This window comes from Glossina fuscipes, unplaced genomic scaffold, assembly GCF_014805625.2.
Source record: "Glossina fuscipes isolate IAEA_lab_2018 unplaced genomic scaffold, Yale_Gfus_2 43, whole genome shotgun sequence".
Taxonomy (NCBI): Eukaryota; Metazoa; Arthropoda; class Insecta; order Diptera; family Glossinidae; genus Glossina; species Glossina fuscipes.
In genome coordinates this window covers 1,213,203-1,240,952 of record NW_023998427.1, presented here as the reverse complement: position 1 = coordinate 1,240,952, position 27,750 = coordinate 1,213,203, and the positions used below count along the sequence as shown (strand labels likewise).

The following is a 27,750-nucleotide window of genomic DNA, read 5'->3' as shown; positions in this document are numbered from 1 at the left end:
TGCTTAGTGCGCTTACTATATAACTTTTTAGAACCATTTAATAAATAAATTGATAGATTAGAAAATTGGAAATCAAGAAAAACAAAAAAAAAAAAAAAAAAAAAAAAAAAGCGAAATTTATTTGAATTTATTAAATAAAGTACTCGCACGCACACATGAGGACCTCTTATAAGGAATAGTATGAAAGCAAAATTCCATAATAGGTGGGTGATCTTTGGCCAACACAGCGTTGGAATCTACCTATATTTATTGTCACATAAGCAAGTGCGTGGAGTTAATTATCGATCCAAATTATTGTACTTGCAATATTCAGGCATGCCTGCACCGTAAGATACGTAAGGTATAGCCCGTATATCTCTTATCCCAATTTCTGCCATACTTTTCGCAGGAGTTATGAGAACTATAAAAACAAATTCTAGTACGGCCAATATATTCTCTTTATCATTATTCTTGTTATATAATATATTAAGGTCTAACAATAAAAGTAGGCTGAGCACTAGCAACTAAGATTATTGGGTACTTTTTTTTGAGGGCGCTCCACAAAATATGCATTTAATCTTAAGATTTTGTCCACAAATGCAAATTGGAGGAATAGAATTCCTAAGAATCGATTGGTATGTTGCAATTGATGACAAAGATGCTGAAGCTGCTAGGTCTGGTTGCTCATTTCCCAAGAGTGCAATTCGGCTCCGTAGCCAAAAAATGTTGATTTCTCTCTCTGTAGGTGGCAATGTTATCTGGAATGGAATTTGAAGGTTTATAGATAGCCATTATGACCGATAAACCATCTGTAATGCTAACCGCTTTGAGTTTGGTTTTGCAAGCAGGGTGTGCAGCTTAACGTACAGCTCTAGCTGCGATCGCAAAAGCAGAAGCATTTTCATGCCAGATGTGATTAACATGGACTTGCCCTCTGGCATCTACTGCTGCGTGGGCGGGGGACCAGTCGTCACTCTTATAATCATGTGTAAAAAGAATGATGCCAACCATTCTGTTCAAAAAAGTTACTGTTCTCTGCGTTTAATTCTATGGATCAATGTGCTCAATTTTAAAGTCGACAATGATTCATATACAAATTTTGCGGAAATTGATTAGAGGATTGCTTATTCCTTTTGCAAGAAACTATGCAGAAATTAATGGTGGCGAAAGACTGATATCTTTTGACTTTGGCTTCCTTAACGTCTTCGTCTAGTATTGAATTATTGGAGTTGAGGAGTTAGTTCATCGATTCTATTATCTCTAAATTTGGATGGCCGACTTTAACAATGAGGATGTTGTCAGTGCTCTTCGAAGAGTTTACACGCTGGCTCTGATCACTTGGTAATAAACTGGTTCCAAAATATTTAGGTTTGATTTGCCCTTGTTGCCATTTACAATCAAACCCTAATCGATCTTGCTTAAAGTAAGCATTTTACTGAGGTAAGCAACGGTGTTTACGTGAGCCAAACTTTCGCAAACAATGTCACATATGAAGTTCGTCGTAGTTAAAGTGAACGCAGTTTATTTTCAAAAATACACAGACACACGCACACATTTAGAAATTCAATAATTAAGGACTTATTTCTGTAACGAAATAATTTTTTTTATTCAATGCGATCAATTCATTTTCAATTCAACTGCAATTCAACTTCAGCTAAATTAAGCGACTAATTTTGTATGCTTAACAATTACACATATCCGTAAGATTAAACAAAAAGTAAGGATTTAACGTAAAAGCTATATCGAAATGAACTATGGAGAATTTAAAAAGAAAAGCCATGCTCACATCCTGTCCAGGAATTCTTTCTGTCCATGTGCATCGAAGTGTGATTGCGTCACTAAGCCAAAGTTTCTGACTTAATGAATTCTCACGATAAAAAATAGACAACACTGGCACTAATAGATCCATTCGAGTGCATTAACCATGAAATTACAAACAAATAGCTCAGCGTGCTGTCGCCGATTCCCGCAGAACTGTATCTCTTTTCGAATTGTTACTAAACTGAAGAGGAAAGAGTTTATGGATTTCCCAGTGCACTCTGTTCAAACAATCATGTTTTGGTCGACGGCTTATATATATTATATCATCCCTACCCACCTCTTTAGCTCCATTTCGATTTTGTGCATTTAAGCTTCGCCATTAAGGCGGAGTAAGAGAGAGAGTTAGAGAGAGAGAGAGAGAGAGAGAGAGAGGCAGAGCAAGTTTTGAGTAAAAGTCACTAATGAATAGCTTCTCTACGACCAGCAAAAACTTATTAGCCCAGTAAGCTTTTGTTTGCCGCCCCCGAAGTCATAAAAAAAATAAATAAATTTATAACGAGCTATAAGTTATTTCGAAATTTTACTTTTCGCAATTATACGTAATTGTTAAACGAATGCGTTATATGTTGCTTTCGACAATAACAAGAACAATTCAATTATAAAATGAAAAAAATAACCAAAACCACTAAGAATTCAAGTTTGTCTTTTGCACTATGCCCCCAAAAAAAAAGAAATAAAGTCTATCCGCTTTGGACGTCGCCTCTTCTTACTTTCCTTTATCATTACGAAGACTTATAACAGTCTATTTTGGTTGATCTCATTCAGATAGAAGTTGGCCTTCCCTGTCATACTACTACATAGTCTACTGTCATGTAATACATATATTTATGAAATGGACATTTGTTCAACGAAATCAATAATTACAATAAAATAAATTCTTAATTAAGATGACTGACTAACTTCTCCCATGGAAACAGAAAAAGCTGAAAATTTTGATATTGTATTTGTTATGGATCGTTCAACTTTATCACTTAAAGTCCATGAATAAACACATACATATATGGACGCCCGAGCGCGTGCATACCCGGCCATGCATATACGTTGGAATAACAACATCAACAACATTACGTATATGCATCATTAAGTTTGGTGGCATTTGAAGATTTTTGCACAAGTTCATGATCGGTGCAATAAAATTATCAAAAACATATGGCAATAACGACTCTAATAAAAAGCGCACACACATATACATGTGCAACACATTTTATAGGCAAGGAGTTGTGTGTTGATATTATGCCACAATAACAAAAAAAAAAGAAAGAAAAACATTCAAAATATACAAATAGTATACGACGATGATCTGTTTGCCGGCATCATTGTGCAGAATTCACTTTTGTTGTCATGTCTGGCATGTGAGAGTTGCATCCTTGTAATCGTGTATATTTGCGTGCTTGCGTTTGTGGATCCACTCTGACAGAGTTGCATCAGCTTAAGGCAACTGCAGTCTTGTAAAAATGTTCCATTCTCTGAGGGTGTAGGCAGACAAAAACTCTGCATCCACAAGCATACACATGAATACACACAATTATATATATATATATATATATATATATATATATATATATATATGCATATGTTGTAAACAGTTTTCAATGAGTGGAGAATGAGAAGTGCATAAACATCATGAAACGTTTGACTGCATCAGGCAAGAATAAATGCTCGGTATCATGCACAACTTCAAAAAAAAAAAAAAAAAAAAAAAAAAAGAAGCAAAATAAACTTCATTTGAGTTGAGGCATCCATCTATTCAGACGCCAAGACAGGCAGGCACAGTCGTTTAGTCAAACAGGCAAACTGTAAGTCATCCACGCCATTTTATATACATACATACATACATAGACATTTTGTGTTATATAAAAAAATACCGGCAGTTATAAGTTTTAAAAGAGGCTATTTTTAGTAATTTGCCTTTATTGTTGCGATTGTGTAGGCACATATAAATATTGTATTTTTTTTATATATATATATGTACGTATGTGTATGTAGTGGCAAGTAACAAAATTCACAGCACTGTGTGAGATATGTACATCTGTCTGCCTGACTGTCACTAAATGTATAAGAAACCGAAAGGCAGAGAGATAGACAGACAGACAGACAGACAGACAGACACACACACAACCCAGCAACGCTTTAGAAAACTACCATTATATAGTGTAACGTACGCAACACCAACTCACATTATTACCAATAAGCCGAACATTTATATATGTGTGTTTGTTGTTACTCTTTCTTTTCTTTTTTTTTTTCTTTTTTTTTTTTTCTTTTCAATAGGTTTACGTCGGTGTGATGTACAACGCTTTTATCCATGCATGCATATACGTGAATATGAGTGTCGTCTTCTTTAAATTAAAGTAGGCAGTAAAGCATGTCCATGTGATCAGAATCCGAGTAATTATCTTTACTTTATATAAATATAGATATTCGTGAATTGTGTGAAAAGGTAGACAGACCTTTTTTCTTATAAACATTGCAAACAATTAGGAAAGATTTTCAACAATTTTAACTCACACACATGCAGGTAGAGAGTGGTATGATTAGAAAGTAAGTTGTGAGCAAAAGACGCTTAACTCCCATTTATTTCATTTTCATTAAGTATTTTATTCTATATTGGTATTATTTACTATATACCTACCTACCTACCTACCTACCTACCTACCTACCTACCTACCTACCTATATTATGTATAAACAAGATCTTTTTAATAGTTACCTTCGGCATCACTTACTTCAAATTTCGATTAATTTCGATGTATTTTCTTGTTTTCTTTGTTTCTTTTTTTGCTTCCTTTCTGCTTTCGCTAATTCTTCCTGCTGCAAGCTATTCATATTGTTTTCTTAAGTTTATAGAAGAGAAGTGAATGCGCAACAGCCAGATGTAGTATGAAACGTTAGTGGGCATCGAAATAGGGAAAAGCAATTCGGCGTTTCCGTGCTATATAGCGGAATGAGCCAGAGAATAATAAACAAATATAGATGCATCAGAAGAGAAGAAAGTTCTGGATTCCTGCATTTGTTTTAAGCGTATAACACAGTTCCATCCGCATCCATTGATTTACGAAGAAGCAAAACTAGAAGTACCGCAAGATCTCATGCCGACAAATCACCTACGAATAACGTAGAGCATATTCTCAGAAAGGCATTCGAGGATCGAGGGTTTTAGCTTTTGTGAAGAGCGTAGAAGAACGTCTTTGCCGTTACTAGAACGTTTATGCCCGCATTCGATATATATATGTAAGTACATGTATATATTTGATGAATTGAATAACGTTTGATATGCATCGGGTACGTCTAACCAGATAAAGTTTACTAACATAGACGGGTTTTCCAAAACTTGAGAGATTACCACAATTGCTTACCGTTAGCAAAAAAGCGTAAAAAGCTGTTATGTTGCATTTCTCTTAGACACGCCTATCTCTTTGCACGGCTATGGAAAGCCAGCTGTTGGATCAATACTATCTTGTTGGCTTGAAATTAAAAGCTCTTATGTATTTTGTGTGTGTGTGTGTGTGTGTGTGTGTGTGTGTGTGTGTAGGCATAATTTTTGACAGATCATGACGATTTTCAAACTCGACCTTCGCATAAAAAATAATGTTGCATACGACAAGATCGTAAACATTCTAAGAGCAACGGTCGATAGTTATTTGTGGATACGAACGAACAGAAATATGCTTTGGTCAAGCGTGTATATATAGTTTATGGAGTATGAAACATTAAACTGGACGAAAAAATCGAATATATCCCAATCCTAAGGAGCACAACAACAAGTAACCTTGGTGGACATTTTTGCTGCCGGCAGCTCCGTCATGCAGCTTTCTGCTAACCCTGCTATTGAAACATATTTTATTAAATGTAAATAACGAAACTACGAATCGGCAAAGTTAGACTCTTTTTATCTATATTCCGTTTCTTAAGTTAAGCAAGCATTCATTGTGTGCGTGCATATGTCTGAAAGGAAATGATCGACTGCAAAGTGATAATGATATTTAAAGTTTTACATATGTCCCTCATACAGCAAATACCAAAAACAGCGCAGAGTGTTAGCAGTTTGTTTATTCTCACCACCGTAGGATGGACGTATATTCATTTTATCAAAACGTTTGCAAGGCCGAGAAGGACAATTCAGAGACCCCAAATGTAATGTGTAAATTCTTCATCAGCATCAAATTTTAAATCGATTTAACCATGTCCGTCTGTCCGTCTGTGTAATGTCTGCCCTAAACATTCTTCTGATTGAAAAAATGCAGCTATAGAATTCAAATTTGCCAGAAACATTGTGAACTCTTGCATACAAGTTATTATTCAAAATGGTCAAAATCGGTCGAAAGACTCGCCTACTACAGTACTACATAAAGCGAGAACACCACTGTTTTTCAAAAGAAATAAAAAGTTGGTTTCTTGATCATTCCTCATAGACTATGGCAAATAAATGTGCAAAAGTTTAGACGCATATTCTGTGGGCGATGCTGTAGTGCGTGTACAACAACGGAAAAAATTGACCACGCTTACTCAATATTATAGCGTATCAAAGTTGAAATTTTTTTTTCAATGCCTTTATAACGCGCAGAAGCAAGCTCCAAAAATGGCATAGAGTACATAAATTCTTGGGCAATTTCAAATTCGGAATGCACCTAACCATGTCCGTTTACCCGTCTGTCCATCTGTCCGTCTCATCAACCGCGTAATACCGGTGGTAACCATTCTTCCGTTCCAAAAATTTGCAAAAGAGGCTACGCCTGCAAATATATGCCACAAACACATCTATTGAGCATCTATTTGGTTGATATTCATAGAGTCGAAAAAACACACATTATATAAACTTTTGCGTTTATTTTGAAAATGGAAAAACATCTGCCGCGCCCACCCAATATTATAGGGTGTGAAAATTAAATTTTTTCCGCTCTTTCTTTAATCTTTCTTAGAACGACGGTGATGGGCATAAAAGATTCGGTTACGACCAAATATAATTTTCTTACTTTTCTTTTTGTTCTTATTTTTGGTTAATAGCTTTTGTTGCTTTAAAAGTTTTTACACTTATTCTTGAAAAGTTAAGTCGGAAAGGCACTAAACGGTGGAAACGATTAGCATCGCGTTTCTTTTTTATCCATTTAAGCATGGGTTAGACACAACATTTTAATTGCACATATTACATACACACATAACATATATGATGATAATCTGTTTTCAAATTTCAATGCTACCAAACATCAAGCATATTAAATAAAATCTAAAGATTTTTTATTTTTATTACTTTTTTTTTTTTTTTTTTTTTTTTTTTTTTTTTTTTTTTTTTTTTTTTGCTTACAACTTTGCAAACTAGGCTTAGTATGATTTAGCATAAACAGTACTCGATGCTTAACTGATTGTTAAATTTTTTTTTTTACTTGGTAAAAACTAAACAATAAATCAACTTAAAACTGAGGGTATGAACGAAAATTCAGTAAAGATATTGTAAAGCGGTTTTTTGAATTCAATTCAAGAGATGGTATGATTTCTTTTAACAGTGCGTCTACTTTTTTTTGCACAAATATGTTTCCGTCTTTGCTTATTCGCTTCTATAGACTTTTGCAAATTTTGCAAATTTACCGTGAAAGGTTACACACGTTTACCTAAATAATTTCTTCATATTATTCAAATTTAGCATCGAAATACTTTTGCTCATATTGCAACATTTCGGGGAACATTTCCTAATTTACGGTCGTCATAGTCGTCTTCTAGTCGTTCTCGCTACTTATCGTCTTATTGAACATTTCGAATGTATTATATATTTTCGCTTACGCGATATTCATGTCCCAATAAGCCAAAGAAATGTTCACAATAACGAAGATATTGTTATTGCAGTTGAGGTAAGTTTGGCGGACGACAAAATTTTGTGAAATTTAAGGTCTTCCCATCAATGGGAATTGTACTTGTGCTTGAAATTAACTTAGTGAATTTCGAGAGATGATTCTAGTTTAGATTAATAGGAAAATTCACACAAACTCACACACGTATTACAGTCTTCGAAACATCAGAATGTCGTGAATTTGCTGATTACATAGAGAAACCGCTTGGCTGTAATTAGGTATTTTTTTAATAATATCATCTTCTCAGATGAGACTCATTTTCATGTCCGCGTTTCGGCGAGTAAGGAAAACGTTCGTCTCTGATACGAAGCCCATCGACAAGCTGTCCACAGGACGCCTTTATATTCAGTAAATATGACTCACTGCTGGGATTATTACGTCGATGGCATTATCGATCCTTATGTCTTTGAAAATGAGAATAGGGATCGCGTGACACCTTGATTTGAAAAGGACTGTACACCAATTTTAACGAGCTTTTTGATCACCTGATTTGAAATATTTTGATCCGGGTTCAACAACAGAACATGGGTAGGTGTCACAAAGCATGTCCATATGATTTATTTGTTATGTCGTAGGTAAGGCGATGTAATAGTTTGAGGAAATTGTGATTTTCTAAAGACTCGAAGTTACTGAGATTTAACAGCTTTGCCATATTTCTTGTAGGGCTATTTAGAATCGTTGCTGTATGCAAATATATAGATCGTATTCATAGACTGAAAACGGATATTAAAACTATTGGTGAAATTGGGAAAGATTTAGTGGGGAATTTGCCCGAAAATTTGCTTCAACGGCCTCGTTTTGGTAAGAGAACCCTTAGCAGCCTTTTGAATAATATTGAGTGTAGATATTAATTGCATCGACCATAACATACTTTAAAATTAAAAGAAAAACTTTTGCGTTTCATAAACGATCTGGGGTCCTTTTAACAAAGGTAAACCATGCTTCACTCTTATTGAAAACGGTTATAACAAATATTTCTTTGTGCAATGCAAATAATGTCAACAAGTAAAACAAGACTAATTCCAATTGTTACACTGTTAAGTGACTCTTTTCGAAATGCTTTAAGCCACTTATTACATCCTAGATCACACGTGGTACAGGGTATATATGCAACTTTCTGAAGGACTTGAGATGGACCCATCTTTTATTCAGCGTCACGTTCAGAATCACTTTCTGGATCGACATAATGCTGCCTGCTGTCCGTCTATCCATCTTGTTGTCTTGTATTCAAGCTATAGATCACAATTTTTGAGAGATTTTAGTGAAATTTGATACACTGCCGTATTTTGGAAGAATGCTTGCTGTTGAAAGTGCTTGGGATCGGATCATTTTTTCGACCGCTTTGTATATAATGCCCGCTTTGGACAAGTCGTTATATAAATACCGGTAGGACGACGTAGAATTTTAATAAGGTTTTTTATTTGCTCTTTAGCTTTGCTTTTGCTTTTCACTCATCAGTTTTCGCTGTTTAAATGCATGCTCCTCATAGTAGTCCTTGCTTGTTCATATTCTTGTTGCTTAATATACCATAGAGTACGTCAACAATGTAAAAAGGTAGAAGGCGGTAAAACAAATTATCTCTTTACGAAAATTCCTTTGACATCAAACATAAATCAATTATAATAAATGGAAATTACATGATATGAAACAAGTATTTAATCTGAGCAGAGCATTCAGTTCGCAGTAAAAATCATTCCTTTAACAAATTAAAAAGTCAAACAAATTATGATATAACATACAGAACTTTTACGATTAAGTGACATCACGCCAGGGACGTCCTTTTTTTATGGTGGCGCTAGCTCAGCTCGGACTCGATATAGCCACGATCAAAACAAATTCTACAGCAATTCTATCTATCTCTAGTAAGATTTAAGTTCTCGGACACTGGCTTGGTAGCCACGATTCTGCGGATGCTATTAATTGAACTACATTTTGTTCTTTTGAAAACTTAAGATTAAAGGAGGACACGAAAGCCGAATAGGAACAGGTATCTGCATCTAGGGGTATGGCCGGAGCACCCATATCAACTCCATCATACTAGTATAACTGATAATGTAGAGTGTTATGTGAGTTTACTCTGTGTGTGATGAGTGATAAATGAGTCTTCCTCCGAAGTGAATCTTTATGTAGTGTATCTTTATGATGTCGTAAGCAATAGCTAAGGACTAGCAGTAAGGCCATTCAAATCGGTTTTATAGCTTAACCCAAAACGTAATAATTGTAAATCAGCTAAATAACTCAATCTCAAATGTGGTAGAGTTTTTAATAAAGCCAGATAACCTGCGATGCTAGTCCTTTAAGACTTTAATCTTAGAATTTATTCTCTGATTAAATTAATAATAATAATAATAATTTTTATACCCATCACCGAAGGACAAGAGGAACATTTGTAGACGAGATTTGGGTAGACGCGGTCGGTTTTTTCCGTTTTTCCGCACGTACTACAGCCTCGCCAATAGCATATGCGTTCAGGACGATTCGTTTAGTCCTCAGTTTTCACTTGCGGGCCAACATTTCAAAGACAGCAAAGAGACAAATGTTCGAACGGCAAAGTGAAAGAAAAAGAAGAGAACATAACTCCATAAGCTCGATTATTTACACTGATCTGATCAAGAATATGATGAGAGCCAAAACGTACTAAGACTAACTTGTTGTCGGTGTAGTGCATTGTTTGATTAGTTGCCTTCGCAGGGTCGAATATTAACAAAAAACACAATTTAAGCGTTATCTTCCGCTTGCGCGAGCCGAACGGCCAGTATTATGGGCAGATAAATAGCGCTTGGATTTTATCTTACAATGTCAATAATGCGGTCCTCGCTCGCTCTCGGAAGGCATGTGCGTGCTTTTAATAAGCTTGGCTGCAGAGGGAGTTCTCTTTGAAGCTTCTACATTATACAATCCTTTCATAGTTGATATCGGTCCTACTTAATAAGTTGCAATTATTGAACTCTCTGATGTTTGCAAAGGAAACTTAATATATATTATACGGCAATTGTCCGTTCGTTTGACTTCTGGCGTTCCCGTTGGATCGTTTTGATCCCATCAATGAGAGAAAGTCGAAAAGTTCCCAAAGAACATTCCGCGAATCAATTCTAACAATGAAAGCATCAAGATATCAAAATATTCCATGTTAGCCGGCTATAATTTCTTACAAAGCTATAACATATAATTGTGTTTATGTGAATATTGCCCGTTTCACAACTTTTTATTGTTATTCTCTCTAATAAGCGATAAGTGAATAAATGACCTCTCTCGAATTAAAGACAAATAGGTGTGATTTAATTAAGTAAATTTCTTGACAAAGAAAACAAAAACAAAATTTGCAAAAACATGTAACATACCATATAAAAGGAGGGAGGGAATCCAAGTTATATTATAAAGTTGCTTTTATAGTTTTCGCATAGAGCAGCGATTATCTTTTATTACCTCAAGATTTGTCAAAGGTCTTCTCGTGGCTTCACGTTTCGAAAAGCTACTTAGCAACGACACACCCGCATATAATCGATGTTAACGGTGTAAACAAAGAAAACAAAAAAAAAAAAAAAACAAAAACAAAAACAAAACAAAAAACACTCAATTTAATTCGAATTAAGCATAAATTAAGAAATTTTCATTTGAAAATAATACACTACATGAGGCAATGAATTAAAAAAGAAAAAAAAAAAGGCTGGTGGCAAACAACAGCGTATGCCATACGGATGTAGACATAGACATGAATAAGCATATTTTTCATTTTACGTACACGCTTAACATAAGACAGTAACCGAAGCGTTTACAGTTGCGAGTTTTTTTTCATACAGTTTCTAAATTATTTTATGATGGCACAATAATTGTTCAATGCGGAGACGGTATTGCAAGTTAACAAAGCTGCTGATAACCTCATGCATTTTGGCCAAACATTGTCTGACAGAAGTCAAGTGTCATTTTAGTTTGTTTAGTGCACATAAGAGAAGACCCCCTGAGGAGATTTCGCAAATGAATATATATATGAATTATATATATATAAATATATGAAAAATGAAATGAAAATAAAAAACAATTGGTGCGGCGCAGAGTGTATGTATATAAACTTGTGTTTTATTGCTCAATTGCCGTCAGTTACCATATTGTCGTTAGCGATCAACCATATATAAACGCCTTAAACACACATGCAAATCATTTCTTATGTGTTTCTTGTTGTTGTTTTATAAAATTTATAAACAGTCTCCAAACATTTATGAGCAGTGCAAATACAGGCGGACATATGTCTACATATATATATATATATATATATATATATATATGTTTGTGTGTGTGTGTGTGTGTGTGTGTGCTTGTAAAATACAATAATATGCTTAGAGTTAAAAAATCTCTTCCCATAGAGACTGATCGCGCTTCATTGTTCCGCTAAAGAACATTATTTTTTTTTTTTAATTTTATTTTATTGTTTCTGCTGCGGAACGATTCTTTTTATTAACGAATAACATACGAACATTTCTACATACATATCATGTCAGGGTCGGTCTCATTCATTTGTTAGTTTCGTTTACTTTATTATTCTGTTTACACATTCAGGTCTTTAGCTTTGCTGTTTATCTCATTTGTCATGAGCTTCAGTTTTAGAATATTGAAAAAAGGCCACGGAATTTTTTTTTTTTTAACATCTTAATCATTTTGAATATTTCAGCAGAAGAAAAAAAAATTCGAAAATAAGTTTTAAACCGAATTCCCTTTCACTCTACATATATATATATATATCCTAATATTTCTAATATATCTAAAAACGAAATCATACACTTACTAATGGCCTGAACGACTGCCTATAAACGAACGACTCTGGAAATCTCTCTTAGCTGCTCTAGGGTTTACTGGTGGTGATGCAATATAATTTTCTGCATAGCGTTCACAATCCTTAAAGCATTGAGCTTAAATTACGATCCTACAATGATGATGTAGTCAGTGTTTTAAGCATCATAAGTTTTCTTTATGATCCCAAGAAACCAAGAGGAGAAGAGAAACTATATTCGACTTGAATAGAATATTTAGTTCCTTCTAAGCGCAAAAAACGTTTTAATAAATTACGATAATTGTATCATGTATTTCATCGTCTATGCATATATATGTACACTTCCATATAACGTTAACAAGTTGAAGACCATTATCAGTTTCGGTGTATAAATATGGCACATCATTCAATAAGTTCATAGGATGACATATAGATATCGCCACTATTAATTAATGTATCCATATAAACTTAAGATAGGACCAAGCTTCAAGCGAAATATGTCAACATTTTGTTCAGATTCCTTTTCACCTTATAGTTATTTTAATGACGCTACATTTGTTGTTCTCAACGCAATGGGAACATCTTAAGCTTTACGTGTTACTAAAACATGGCTTTTTAACGCGAAAAAAATACCGACCAAATCAAGGAATGGCTTGACAAATGATATTTGAACTCTGCTCTATCGAAACACGATTTCAAACGCGGCCATACAAACACCAATGATGCTGAACGCTCTGATCGGTCAAATGCGCTATGTTGACCAGAAAACATTAAAGGCTGGAAAGCGAAATTGATCGAGATAGCTGACACCTTAATAGTATCGGAAAGCGAAGAAGAAGAAGAAAATACTATTTTGCATGAAGTGGATATAACGCTTGCTCACCTTTGAAACGATTATTTTGAAAAGGGCAAAGAGCATCAATAGTGAATATGGAATTCTTAGCGAGAGGAACACAATGCTCCTTGACCGCGACAGTGCGCCGTGTCATAAGTCCATCCATACACATGGCAAAATTATGTGAAGTGCTTGCATAAATCATTGTATAAAAAAGTCATGTAAGTGCTGGGGAGGCGTTGAAATAAATTAAAAATATTACTCTTAAAAGAAGTTATGCTAATGAAGAAACTCGAATTTCGCCTAAGAGTTATCGTTTTATTAGTGATCATACGAATTTGTTGAGATATCTTATATACCATAAAATAGACCGAAGGTATTTTTAAAGTTTGGCACTGCTTCTTAATAAATACAGCCATTAAAAGCCATATTGATAAATGTACAAAATTTCATTTATTATAGCGACGTTTTTGCCGAGGTCTACATAAAGCAAAGAAAAATTGTAAAATTTATGCAAAAGAAATATTTCCAACCGGATTTGTGCTGGAATCTAACTTGAAATTATTTCGATATATTATTCATTAAATTTATAAAGATTTAATCATATTGCATTCATAGTAATTTCTTTACAATGCCTCCTTTTTTTTTTGTTTTTCCTTTGAAGAGTCATTCAGAGAAAGAGGAAAATAATCGCGTACTCTCAACTTGAAAGTAGAAACATCTGGAACGATGTAGAAGACCATTACTTGTAGAGTAATCCAAGAGTTGAAGAACGGCCAATGCGGCCAATTTTAGGACGAGTGGACGATTGGAATATGTTAAGAACAAATCCCAATAAAACGATTTGGTTGGTGTGTGTTAGTGCATCTTCTTTTTTTTTCTTAGATGACAAAATACCTAAATAGTTTCTTTGATTAATGTTCGCATTTTTTTTTTTCATCCATAAAATAAGAATTTGAAAAATTATTTACAAATTCAGGATGCGTTGTCAAGAAAAGTCAACGCAGTATGAAAAGTGCCGTATAAGGCGGTCGAGAGAAACACCAGTTCTATGTAGAGTCTAGCAGTTTTTATTAAATCGTTTGAAAATCGTTTAAGACATACGCAGATGTTTTAAGAGCGTCTTCACGCTAAAGAAACAAAACAATCGATCGCTATGTTATTTAACTTCAAGCTGCGTCAAATGAGAAGAAAAAATTTCGACCCAAATTCCTTTAAGAAATCGGTTCCGCGATTCATGTTGATCAAGGACTTACATATCATGCCTTACAAATAGTCGTTGATTTTAGTATGATGTAATTGTAACGATGTTCAAAAATTCACCTTAAACGGTGCGATCTCAAGATTTATGCTTACAGTGATATATTTTTTAGTATTCATTAGTATTCATTGTCTTAAAGACGAACTTGAACAGATCAGAAGGAAAATAGTAAATTATTAATGACTACGCTTACCGTTAAATAGGTGCTTTGACCCCGTACCCGAGGAGGAGGTGCTCTATATTCCTCACCATTTTTAGCCGCCTGTTCACGTCTGTAAGGAAAATATAAATTATTAAATTAAATGTTGTATGTAATGCAAGAGAAGTACAAAGAAACGGCATCAGTAAATTAAGAAAATGAGTCGCAAATTCGTATTGACCACATTCGTTTCGATCGCTATCCATAGGTAGTCGGGGGAAAAAAATTGCCTGACAAGGAGAACTTTTTATCTGGTCTCTCTAAGAAAGGCCCATCTGGGTCAAAACTAATTCTTCTACAATAGCTACGAAACCAGAACTTTTCAAGTTCGCATAACGGGCCCATTTTTCATTTAATGCAGCATCACATCTAATACTTTGTTTACGAGCCGTGAGCCAAGTCAAAGTTTATGCACAATTGTAATGTCTATGTGATGTCCATTGTAAACATTCTCGTGGCCGTAAAAAATGAAGCTATCGCTTTCAAATTTCGCTGCAACATTGAAAACTCACGCCATCTGCCTGATATTAAAAATGGACTCAATCGGCCTTTCCGACTATAACGTTTTTACTTGTTTTTACAAAATTTTCGTGTAACTTTTGTGTTTTCAAAGTTCGGCTTCGCACGTGGAATGATCGTGAAAACAATTCGATTCAATCCAGAAAATGACTTGGAACGACCGTCAACAGTGACAATGCTTGACGAATTCAATTCACTGAGCACATGACATGTCATCTAATGAATTAATTATGAGAAATCTATTAATAAACCCAGCTTCGTATTCGTTCTGTCATCAAGTAAAAGAAGCAAAAAGTGATGTCCTTTCGCTAAATGCTAATTAATACTCCCACTAGAGTGACGCAATACAAACAAAAATTTATATATTGTTTTGTTTTTAGACATGTAACAACATTATAACGGACCACGTCCCATCGGACCCATCGTTAAATATTCTATATTTACCCTACAGTTAGTCATATAAACACTTTTCAAAACAAGGCGTTGCATGGAAACTGGTCGGAGAAATGCTCTAATCCGAACCATTGTCAATAACGTTCGTCCCTGGGCCAAAATACTCTTATGAAATTCGCTTTTACTAGATACAGTCTGTATCACTAGATCGTGGATATTTTGATCAAGAGAAATACACAAATACAAAGTCTTTTTATTTTACTACTTTGTCTTTTACAACAGTAGGAGTATTGACTTACAATTGCATTTCTTAACAGTACAATTATTCACAATTTAATTAAGCCGTACTCTCAGCTCAAATGTTCTTGCCCGACTAACCCTACTTTTCACAAATATTCTATTTATATACAATTTTACAAGCATCTTACTATACCTAAGTTGGCTGGAAGATGAGCTCTTCACTCAACAGCTGGTTACTACCGAGGAAATATATGAATGAATGGTTTTTAAGTACGTTGATGGTAGTAATCTGGCGAGTGCATGGTAGATCACTCTGCAATGTCAGTGCAATACCCGAGACCTATATATCTCGAAGAAAAGTAGTTCATGGTGTTGGCAACCAAGGAAGTATGGTGAATCCGAAGCAAGTACGGTTGTTTTTAACATCCGCCCAAAGTATGCCAAAGGCTTTGTAAAACAAACTGGGATCCACGGGGGTCAGGAGGCTCGCCTCACAAAGCCACGTATGCCTGCGGGTATACGATGGACTTTGTTCATAAAGTCGTAATGAAATAAATTAATTTTTTACTAAAGAATAATAATAATGCAAAAAGGAATTGACGGACGGCCTTCCCTTTGGCCAATTATTAAAAACCCTCTCGAGAATTAATTAATTAATACATGCAAAAATGAAAAAAGGAATTTGACGGAAAGGCTTTTTCCCCTTTTGCCTATTTTTACTTTTGAACATATGTCACGGATGCCTGCGGGTAATGGTGGTAATTGATCAACAGCGCCGTGGAAGCAATATGGCGGAAGCGAGCGTTGATCAATTTGTGAGTCCTGACTGCTTGGGTGCGGCCCTTCGGGGAGTACTCGTGGTGGCTGTGGTTGTGGAACAGTCGAGTGCAGCTAGGCCTCATCACTGACCAGAGTGAGGTTTATTGTTCCATACACAATAAACTATTCTGGACTCTGGTGTTGTTTAGGCCCCTACTATGTGGGGATTGTCTAACTCGCCAGGGGGCGTAGTACGCTTAAAGTGGCTTGGGCCACCGTGGGATTAAGCCTTTCAGGCAGGAACCCACGATAAACCCTTGCTACAAATTCTATGCCTAAGTTTATGGTTTTATTTCTAATCTCAGCTTGGTTTTTCTTCTAATCGTTTCCATCGGCCTGCACCTGCATGAGGCGCCTGCGAATGTGCACTTAGCTTTTACCTGACTGCTTTTCCGCTAATCGTTTTCATCGGCCTGCAGATGCATGAGGCGCCTGCGAATGTTCATTTGGTTTTTCCTTCTTTAGGGAATTTATTATTACGAAAATTACTTAGCTGACATTTACTGAATTTGGGATTTTCGTAACAATACGTTAGTGTACCAAATTTCATGAAAATATATCAAAAATGATGGCGTGTACGTTGAATGCGAGAGAACAAAAGGGATGGACTGACAGAAAAGTTTAGAAAGTAACTCTGAATCGATCGGCATAATGACGCTACTAATGCCATTTATTAAGTGCCATCGCGAACACAGCATCTCCAAAAGCCTTCATTTTATTGCTGATATGCAAGGAGTTTTTTCTCTTTAGAGTCTATCAATAAAATTTCTTAAAGTTAAACTAGTCTTTCATGCAGCGCTTGCCGATTAATTCGAGAAGACGTCTTTCACAGGGAGAAACGTAACGAAAGCGAAATATTAACGAAAAAACAGAAAAAGGAATGTTTGCATGAATTCAGTGTAAGCAAACTTTCAGTTTTCTATGATTTTTATACCCACTGGCCTGAATTCTCGATATGTTCAATTTGTCGAAGCGTTTATATATAATCTTATAATATCAATCTGTGCTAAGTTTTGAATCGACATAAGCATATCCGTCCATCTGTCCTCGTTTCGTCTGTGTTCATGTGTATTGATATAGAAATATCTGTGCGTCTGCTCGTCTGTCTTAGCCTGTGTAATAAACATTTTTCTGGTCGCAAAAATTAAGTTATCGCCTTCAAAGTTAACAAACTATTAAGATTTCTTTCGGTTACGTTGGTATCGAAAGGGGGCCGAAAACTGGACCAAAGACAAAATTATAGTAGAGAACACTATCGAATTTTAATTTTTTTAAAATTTGAGGGCAAAAAAGATTCGGCCATTGCTGAATATAATTTTCTATCTTCCTTTTTTTCTAACCCATACCATTAGCTAACGCTTAACAGAATACTACGGTTCAACAATAAGACTGAAGTAATAGTCTTGCTTTGCTTGTTAACAAATCGTTGCAATTTAGGCAAACTACCATATAGTCAAAGATCAACGTAACCCCGAATAGAAGAGTAATTTTATTCTTTTATGTATAAAATACTTGCGTACATTCACGTAAATGTCTACAAAAGGAAGGAGAAACAATTTGTAGGTGTGAGAATATATAGTTTGTTCCGGCAATAGAAGCGTAAACAAAAGTCATTGTAAGCATTTACGTACTTTAGAGAAAAAAAAAGAAAAAAGAAAAAGTGAATATTTTATACAAACCAAAGTTATTTGCGGTTTACTGAAGGTTAGATAATGCCAACGACTAAAATACGAGATTATAAATGGCTATAATGTTGTCTTCTTTCTTGCTTCCGTCCTTTCGCAACATTTAACCATAAAATTGCATACCATCTAAAGGAAATCTTTTATCTCATTTGACGATTAAGAATGTGTTATAAAATATTTTGAGCGAAAGAAGAAAAAAGTCTTAAGTTTTAAATTTAATTTCTAAATAAATTATTGCATGCTTTGCATCTCTTTAGTATTCGATATTAGAACTTGAAAGAGTTCTAGCTTGGTTTGTGTCCAAACTTCACCCCTAACCTATTAAAAAGTCATATAGAGATACAGCCCTCTTCTACTAATTTGAAACTTAATCAACTCAATCACTTACCGCAATATAACTTTTTCAGATGTCATGTCGATTTTTATTGCATAGTTTTAGGATATTGTTAAAATTCATTCTGCTCACAAACAATCCTGCTCATATCGTCGTCATTCATTGCATTTCTTCACTTATTGATGAATGAAATCAAAATTCATTTACTGTACTTTTTTTATTTGAAATTTTTTACATTTTCTTTTCAATCAAATTCATTTCATGTGACAACACGTGCGGAGAAATTGCATGGAAATGGCGTAATTAAAACGCACGTAATCTATGTGTAGCGTTTGCAGAAACTTTATTTTACCCTTTTCGGTATATGGTAAAACTATGCTTTATTCGTTTATTCGCAAATTTTGTGTTCATATTGTTTTTTCATTTCATATATTTTTAAGTGAATTGAAATTTGTTTTCCTACAATAACAACAAAACTAAGCGCATAACAATGAAATCAGTTACAATCATATGTAATGAAGTTTTCATTTTAACGGAACTTTCTCAGCACCAACCATTAGATGGGCAATGGTGTCGTTCTAGTTTAAAGCTTGCACCACGAATTACGCGGTCAAAGTTTAGCAAAACATAAACACTACAACGACAAGTTATTGTTAAAGGGTATGGAACTCTAGAAGAAACGAATGTTTCCGATTGTCGCAATAAACTGTTCTGGACTCTGGTGCTGCTTAGGCTCCTACTCTGTAGGGATTGTGTTTACTCGCCAGGGGGCATATATTACGCTTAAAGTGACTTGGGCCACCGTGGAGTTAAGCCATCATGGCAGGAACCCACGTTAAACCCCGGTTACAAATCTGTCGAAAGTATTAAAATCGAGGCATTGGGAGACTGTTTTTAAGATCAAAGCGGCTAAATTACAATCGACATTGGTAATGGTCAGTTTGAAAGGAACCGTGGAGCCCCGCGTAAAACAGAACCTTTTAAAAGGAGAAACATTTATTGGCATTCTATAGATTTATATACTAAACTATCACTTATAGGAACTCTGCAAAAACACTACGTTGTAATCAAAGGAAGGAAATATTCTTCCTTGGTATACGTCCTTAGTGCTGCGACCATTAGGCATTTTCATAGGTAACAGTCAAATAAATAGATTAATTTATCCCTCAACACTCTGGTTAGTCTTAGTTACGATAAGTTGTGACAAGGCGTTAGCGAACGATTGCCTTCTAAGTATAGAAAATACCACCTTTACCACATTGTTTTTTAAGAGCATCATTTAAATTCTTCCTTTTACGGATACGTTTCGTGAACATGTACAATTTGTTCACGTTTTTTTCAAAGTATTTGCATGCATTGCGTGCAGAATAATAAAATTAATTTCTCTTTATAGCTATGCATATCGAATATTGGGATAATTTTGAATGCATTGAGATAACGAATCCGTGTCATAAATTTGCATTATAAAAAAATTAGTTTTGCATGTTTGCCGCAGACGATGAAAATAATTCTACAAACAAACTCTTTACTCCTACCCGTTCACTTGCATAACTCACAAAGTAAGGTGCGTGAATTAACTGAAGTGTATCTGAAAAATGTGATAAAATTCAAAGATCCAATAAAATACGAAACTCCAAAATGTTAACAGTTACAGCTGACAGTGTCACAGTGAAATCTTTTCTTAAGCGAAATTTCTGGTTAAACAGAAAGAGTGGCTGACAGCCACTAGTGTATGAAAAGATGCAACAAATGTTGATAAAACACGTTCTGTTAACTTCCTACTTCCCCAATGTTTGAAGAGTAAGCTTTACAAGGGCAACAGACTAGGTAAGAATCGCAACTACCAACCCAGTGTTTCTATGAAGAGCGCTTGCTCGGTAAGGTCTTAAGACTTCTTCTCGATTGGGCTCACACCCACTAAACTGCGGCCACCGATTCCTCCGTACCTCTTTCTTCATCCTTATTTCTTTCTGATCGTCAACGTTTTAGACGGATACGGGACCGCCCCGGAGTAATTGACCATATTAAAGAAAACAAAGAGAAAAAAACTTAATTGAAATGATGGCTCAAGTTGCAATCAAGCAACTTACCTAAATCGGCTACGAAAATGTAGATCTATTGTATGACACTTTGCAATAAACTGAACTATAAATGTGACAAATTCAAAGGGACGTGAAGGTTGATATCATTTTATTCGACTTTTGGTTTAAAATCTCTGACGAGTGCAATCTTACATGACGAGGAATCTCCGACATCATCGTAAGAAGCATAGAAACTAAGACGCTTTACTATCAGACCAAAACAAGCGGATGTGTAAACTTCTGCAGGGGCCCTTACAGTGTATATATTTTATTTTATAGGGCGATTTTTTAGGGAATCCATTGGAGACCATTGTAACAGACTAACAACAAAAGGATTTTTTTTTCTTTTTTGAGAGAAAAAATTTCGAAAACTACTAAAAATGACAACACTACCGTCGTTCTCTGGAACCATCTTTTGAACTTGAAAGCAAAAATAATCATTTAGTGCACATCTTCACATCTAGTGAAATACGTAGGGGATTTTGAAAGTGTTGATTTTGCGTATTATTGGCGCCTGTTTGAATGGAAGAAATTGAAGAGTGCGAAGATCAATTCGAATTACACTAGCAACGACACCGACCAGCTGCCTTAACGGAGTTCTGGAAACGGGTCAACATAGCTCTGTTAAGTAGTAAGGATTAAGATATGGTTGGACTTGGAAGCCTACTCCGTCCAAACTACAAAGCTTAAAATATTTTTGTGCACATCTCATGACTCTATATGAAAGTACCTTTCAAAGCAGCTACAGCTAAAATTCAAATTCCGCCTCCCAAGAGGGAATAATTTTTACCAAATTCTTTAAAATTACATATTAACAGTCACCGAAAAAACCAAGTAAGAAAATTATAGTCGATCTTAATCGATAATTTGATACCCATCACGGTTCTCTTAAAAAAGACAAAAAGAAGTAAAAGAAGCAGAACTAAATTTTCATGCTCTATAATATGGAGCGAGCGCGCCTGATTTTTTCTGTTTTCAAAATGACGATTTTTTTGTTACATAGGCGCATGGGCGATGTAGGCGTATCCTTTGGAAATCCTAGATAAGTTGCAAATTCTTTTACGCAACTTTATCGGCCACATCTTCATTCTCGCTAGCGGGAAACGGAAAGACGGACAGACGAGCAGACGGAAATAGTTAGGTGGACTCCGCGTATTTATTTGACTTAGCTTTTAACGTTTAACACACCCAAACGAGAAAATTCCAACTACAATCACATAAATTACATGAACGTATATGAAAATTCCATTCAAATAGGCTAAACAAATTCAAATTCGCCTTTCCAGAATTATTTTGAACAAATTTTTGAAATTTTTCTTTTCAACTTATCCAACAATTTCTACACGTTTTAATAGAGAATAACAGTTGCTTAAGTTATGCTGCTTGCCGTTTTCAAAAATCGTATTTCGAGAAGGACGCATTTAAAATTTCATGTACCTATATACCGCCGTATGATTATTATATATATATGAAAAATCGGAAGTTTTGAGCACTTCAAATTTCTTCACGCCCACAATTGTTCATTCTCGACTATTTGAGGGATCATTTAAACTCACTGCTCCAATTTCGACCATCACCATAATATTGTATGCGACCAGTTTTGCCATCAATTTCCTTTAACCAGTGCGACAATCGTTTGCCTTTTTACACGAATACATAATTAATTTAGGAAATAATATGCTAAGTACAGTGATGTACCTAATTTATTGAGCATAACTCTAGACTTCACAGCAACAATTTGTATGGTTTGTGAAAAGTAAAAATGTATTTTATTTAGATCCCATACTCATCTATTCAATAACTGACACTGTGCTTGACTGATGAAGAGGAGGATAGAATAGAGAAAGCAAATTCATGGTGGGAGTCCAAATAAAATTTCGCAACATTATCAACTTTAGGTGGAAGAATTTATATATATACAAAAAATCCTTAGCACCTTGCAATCTGTTGTATATGCTGCTAACGTGGAATCAAGCATACAAAACATATGTAAATGCCAACAATTTGCTTTCATCATAGCCATAGCGGCGCAAAGATTTAACATATAAATTCTGCATAACGGTATAGTGATGCTATAAAATATTTGCATATGATTAGAAGAGAAGCACGTAAAGACCAAAGATACAATGAGAATAAATATTAAAGTGTATCCACGAAAATTGAAAATGGATTCGTTAAGAATTATGCTTAGTGCAAAGCAGACAACAGAACAAAAATATTCAATATATTGACTATAGAATACCATGTTGTATGTGTGCGTACCCCAAACTAAACATTTGCTAGAAGATACATGTGAGTCTCGTTGCAGATGTACCAGAGATGCAAACATTTCTGTGTATATACAATCGTGGCAAAAGACGACTATATATAATCGGAACAACTACAAAAATGTTATACTCGCGCCTCAAAACCAACTCTCTTAAATACCCACTACCTAAGGAGTGAAAACAATTTGTTATTGCTTATTGTTGGCGGTAGGTAAGTTGACCACCTTTGACACGCCTACGATCAAAAGTGTTGTTGATATACATTACGATCTGCCATCAAATCATATATACAGGTATCACATATATCGGTAAACATAAATATTGATATTATAACAACAGCCAGAAGAACTTGAGGTAGGTCTCGACCTTAAAAAAATGGAAAGGGGTGGGAGTCGTTGCCGCAAGCCTGCTGAAAAAACAATGAAATGAGAAACGCAAGCGTAGGCTCATATGCAGTGTCATAGGACCAGTCCCTACCATGGCTTAAAGACGCGTACTGTGCTAAAATGGGAGCGGTCTTCATACGTTTTCTCATCGCACGCCTAAATATATACATACATACATACTAAAGTGTACATTTGAGATAACAAATAGAGAGAGAGAGAGAGAGAAGAAAATAAGAAGACTGCAATACCTATTGCACCAAAATTCCAACTAAAATTTAATTCAAAATCTGAAATCCCGTTTAACGAACACAATTTGGCTCCGGTGCAGGTTGTCTGAAACTATTGCGAGCGTGCTTATAGATAGAATCACGCCCATTTCAACTGAACTAAGAACGTATTCATCAAGTTTTATTTTACGTAAGATAATCATCAAGATTCCAATGTCAGAAATAGACTTCCATTCAAAATGTAAATAGTTTATCGCATCCTTTATGGGTGTTAATAAAACCGCCAGCTTTTAAACGTCATAACTACTTCCGTTAGTTCAAAATTTATAATTCTCCGATTCGAATGCTGATGCGGTAACCGCAGATTTTGTTTTACTACATACTTCACACATTCACAGCAATATACGTGAGCTGAAAAATATGAATAGGGGAGCGAGTATGCTTGTCGCAAATAAAACGACAAAACTAGTATACGATCATATATCGGGTAATGGGTGCAATAATGCAATGACGACTTTGCCATTAAAGGAATCGAATTGGCGAATGGAGTTATGCAGGAGAGAAAAGTAGAGCCTTTCACAAGCAAAAATCCATGTTAAGCAATCAAGTTCAATGATCAGGTTCTTGCAGCGTTAACTACGCTTCGCAGCAACAACAGCTATGCGTACAAACATGCATAGGTGTTCAAAAAAAAAAAGAATAAAAAGAAGCATTTGTAAAAGAGCATTAAGAGCGTAGCTACCGCACTAAAATTTCATTTACAGATCGATATCTCAAATTTGTACATTTTTACACTTCAAGTGTTATTTCCACTTGAATTGATATATACCAAGCACACATATATACTCCAGCCACTACGTTTGCATTACTCTCACGCAAAATTATTAAAAATTGAAAGTTTTAGTTGATCATCGTGAACAGTACGCCGCCATCAACGAATGCTTCACTAAACCAAATAATCATTACTATACGCGTCTGCAGTATCCACGGTGTTCGGAAATCTTTCATTGTTGAAATACAAAATGTACACCAAACAATACAATGATTACCATGTCAGCTGACGGGTGTTGGTGTGGAGGGTCTTTTACGGCATTTAATTTCAAACATAACCACGGGTCGGGAGATCGGGTTTAGATAGCAGATGTACGGCATATATTCGAACAAATAATACTAACGAGTATATTCTGGCATTGTGATCGGTGACTGTAGTCGTAAAAGAGGAGAAGGCGATAAGAAAACGCTTCGGCATTAATTTTTCAACGAATAAACGGTCGTTAAATCCCCCAAATCATACGAAAAAAGATATCTTGTGATCTTGTGTTCAAAATTCTATTCTTCTACCAAAATATTGTACAATGACAAGCACATTTAGAAGAATTTTGGAAAACTAATTTAAAAATTTTAAAAAATATTCGATTTTCATGGTTTGATGGTGTTATTGCCTATAAAAACATATGATTTCACATAACCCGCATCGGTATACCCTATTACGAATAGTGTAGTGTCCATCTGGTACGAGATCTTCGAATAACTTTGATAGAACTAATGTACATGAAGATAGATAACTGATCGTGGGCTTGTCCGCTCTTTCAAAATCGAAACGGATATTATAAGATTGAGGGTAAGGCGTCAAAATTTTGAATTTTAAACAGTTGAAAATGGGTTAATGGATGGATGGGCATTTCTTTTGAAGGGCATTGCCAACGCTTAACTTTACAAATGGCGGCCAAATTCAATTCTTACGTAAAATTTGGAACAATCTGTGCGTACACAAAATGTATTGATTTCTTTTATGGTCACCTTTTCAGAAAGACTTGGGGTAAGAGATAGAAATTGGGTGGTCGTGGATACAGCCTTGTGGATAAGCGGCCGATAGGTGAATGTTGTGTCCTTATCGACCCTCTATAACTCTAGCCAAAGTACACTCTACCGCTGCGAGCTTCGAATTCGTGGACACTAACCTTACGAAAGAACGGAAAATATCATTCCGTTTGTAACACGCGCAAAAGAAGAAGTTGAAATTCTACGCTAGCTTGGCCATGACCGTCCCTTCGAGCGTCCTTAAATCTGTCTGCTGCTGCATGGAAATATATATACTTTGAGAAGAAAGTGGGCCTGAACTGCACGAAATACAATTACATTTACAATTGATAGCACATGTGGGTGTGAAGTTGTGTGCACATGTTTAGCAGGAAAAATTTAGAATGTCGTTACACCCCCAATAGGAAAAGAAATTTTAAATTACAATCTATCTGAGATAGGGATCTTGATCTCAGGCTGAGTGCAATGCCACACAATATACATGATTAAAAGAACAAATGGTTCCGATTGACATTTAACAAAGTATTATACTATCATTACCAATTCTAATGTGTTGGTGTATCAGAGAATTATCGTTAAGCGAGTATAACTGGCTTACTTGTTTTTTTGATTGGTTACGAAAATTTGACTTAACTTGAGCGTATAATATATAACCCATTGTTTTCTCTTATAAACAATATTTCATATGGACATAGGAACTGTGTGCAATGTACAGTGTACGCTACACTTTTTGCCTATTATTCTTCTAAGAAGTACATTTCTCATTTAATATCATACACTATATAGTTGTAATGACTTTATGTGCATCGAAGCATTTGATATGCATTCATATCATACATTAAATTAAATAATATTAGAGGAGACCAGTGTCAGCAATTGTGTGCAACGACAACGTTTCAAGATCATTAATATCGAAGAAGAGAGTTGACGGTTAATAAAAAATAAAAAAAGCACTACACATTGTAAGGCATTTTGAAATGCATATGCAAGACAATATATGTATATGCGTTTTTAAAATTATTATGAATATAACAATAATAGAATTTTCTGATTCTCTTCCTTTTTTTTGTTTTTTTTATTATATATATATTGCTTTACGGAATTTTCTTAAACACTCTTAACATGGTTTGAATTTTTAAAGAAAATTTCTTCATATCCGGTAACTAACACACATGGAATTCATTTATAAATTTTATTTCATAACCGACAACAATACATATACGCCCACCATCCATAATAGTTAAACAAAAACGAAAACAAATTTAACTCGCGTGTATATGGCTTTGTAACGATCCGTTAATTCAATGTTGTCACGTTACCGTACAACCCGTAATCACATCACAAAAGTTATTTACAAACTAAACGTTTTTAAAATTTTTTATTCTTTTTTTTTTTTACTTCGTTCACTTGAAAAGTTTCTTTCTTGGCTGCTGCACTTGATTCGACAACAAACTAATAAACAATAACAACGTGTATATGTTCTAAGAATAATGGGAAACATCAACGAACAGCCCGATAATATACATTCATGCTTACAAGCATGCAAGATCATATATATATATATATATAGGTATGTATGTACATTTGAGCAGCAGAAAAATTATTGTTTATGTCGGCATACCGTGATTTAAGAGAAATACATTAAGAGAAATTTCAATAACAGATATATGGGAGAAATGCAAGCAAGTAGACGACATGCATAAATAATAGGGCTTTCAATCCCAATAGTTTTGCATTCTGAAGGTGCTCGCTCAAGCGAAAAGCCGACACTGCATCTAGATGCATCTATCTACACATATATCCAATTCTATCATAAAAGTACAAATAGTTTCGATCCTTATAGGCCTTATATATAAAGTATGCATCATACAGTCTTGATTCGCATCATTCCATATTTATTTGAAATTTTCAAAACATTAAAAACATTTAGACTAAGCTTAGGTTAAAAATTTGCCACACATGTTCAAATTCGATTTAAAAGTGTCAGTTGGTGTCTGGTGTACGCTGGGTTGATATCTGCTCCTTGTATATTAAAAGTCCAAGGGCGTATTATCTCGATGGCGTCCAGCAAGTATGGATAACCCAAAATTAAGAGTATGTACATAACTATGATAACTGTAGCGCCGATAACCTTCAAGCGTGACAGAATAAAACTATAGGATTCACGGGTGTCAGATTGCCTAGTCACTTTAATACCCCATGTGCTTTGTTGTTGCTAAACAGGAATGGTGACGCTGTAAAACGGTGGAGCTGACGTGCAAAGCCTGACTATTGGA

At 35.1% G+C, this 27,750-nt stretch overlaps 1 protein-coding gene across 1 annotated transcript in view; it reads right to left on the bottom strand.

The window, feature by feature from the left end:
• The window catches only part of LOC119637190 (uncharacterized protein DDB_G0283357-like), an 82,543-nt gene extending 55,679 nt beyond the window's left edge, over positions 1 to 26,864 (bottom strand). The window contains exons 1-3 of the mRNA XM_038033045.1: positions 26,794 to 26,864; positions 18,747 to 19,151; positions 14,697 to 14,775 (exon numbers count right to left, since the gene is read on the bottom strand). Coding sequence (XP_037888973.1) covers positions 14,697 to 14,775; positions 18,747 to 18,772 — 105 coding nt within the window. The 5' untranslated portion in view covers positions 18,773 to 19,151; positions 26,794 to 26,864. The remainder of the gene's footprint in view (positions 1 to 14,696; positions 14,776 to 18,746; positions 19,152 to 26,793) is intronic.
• Positions 26,865 to 27,750: the final 886 nt, after the last annotated feature.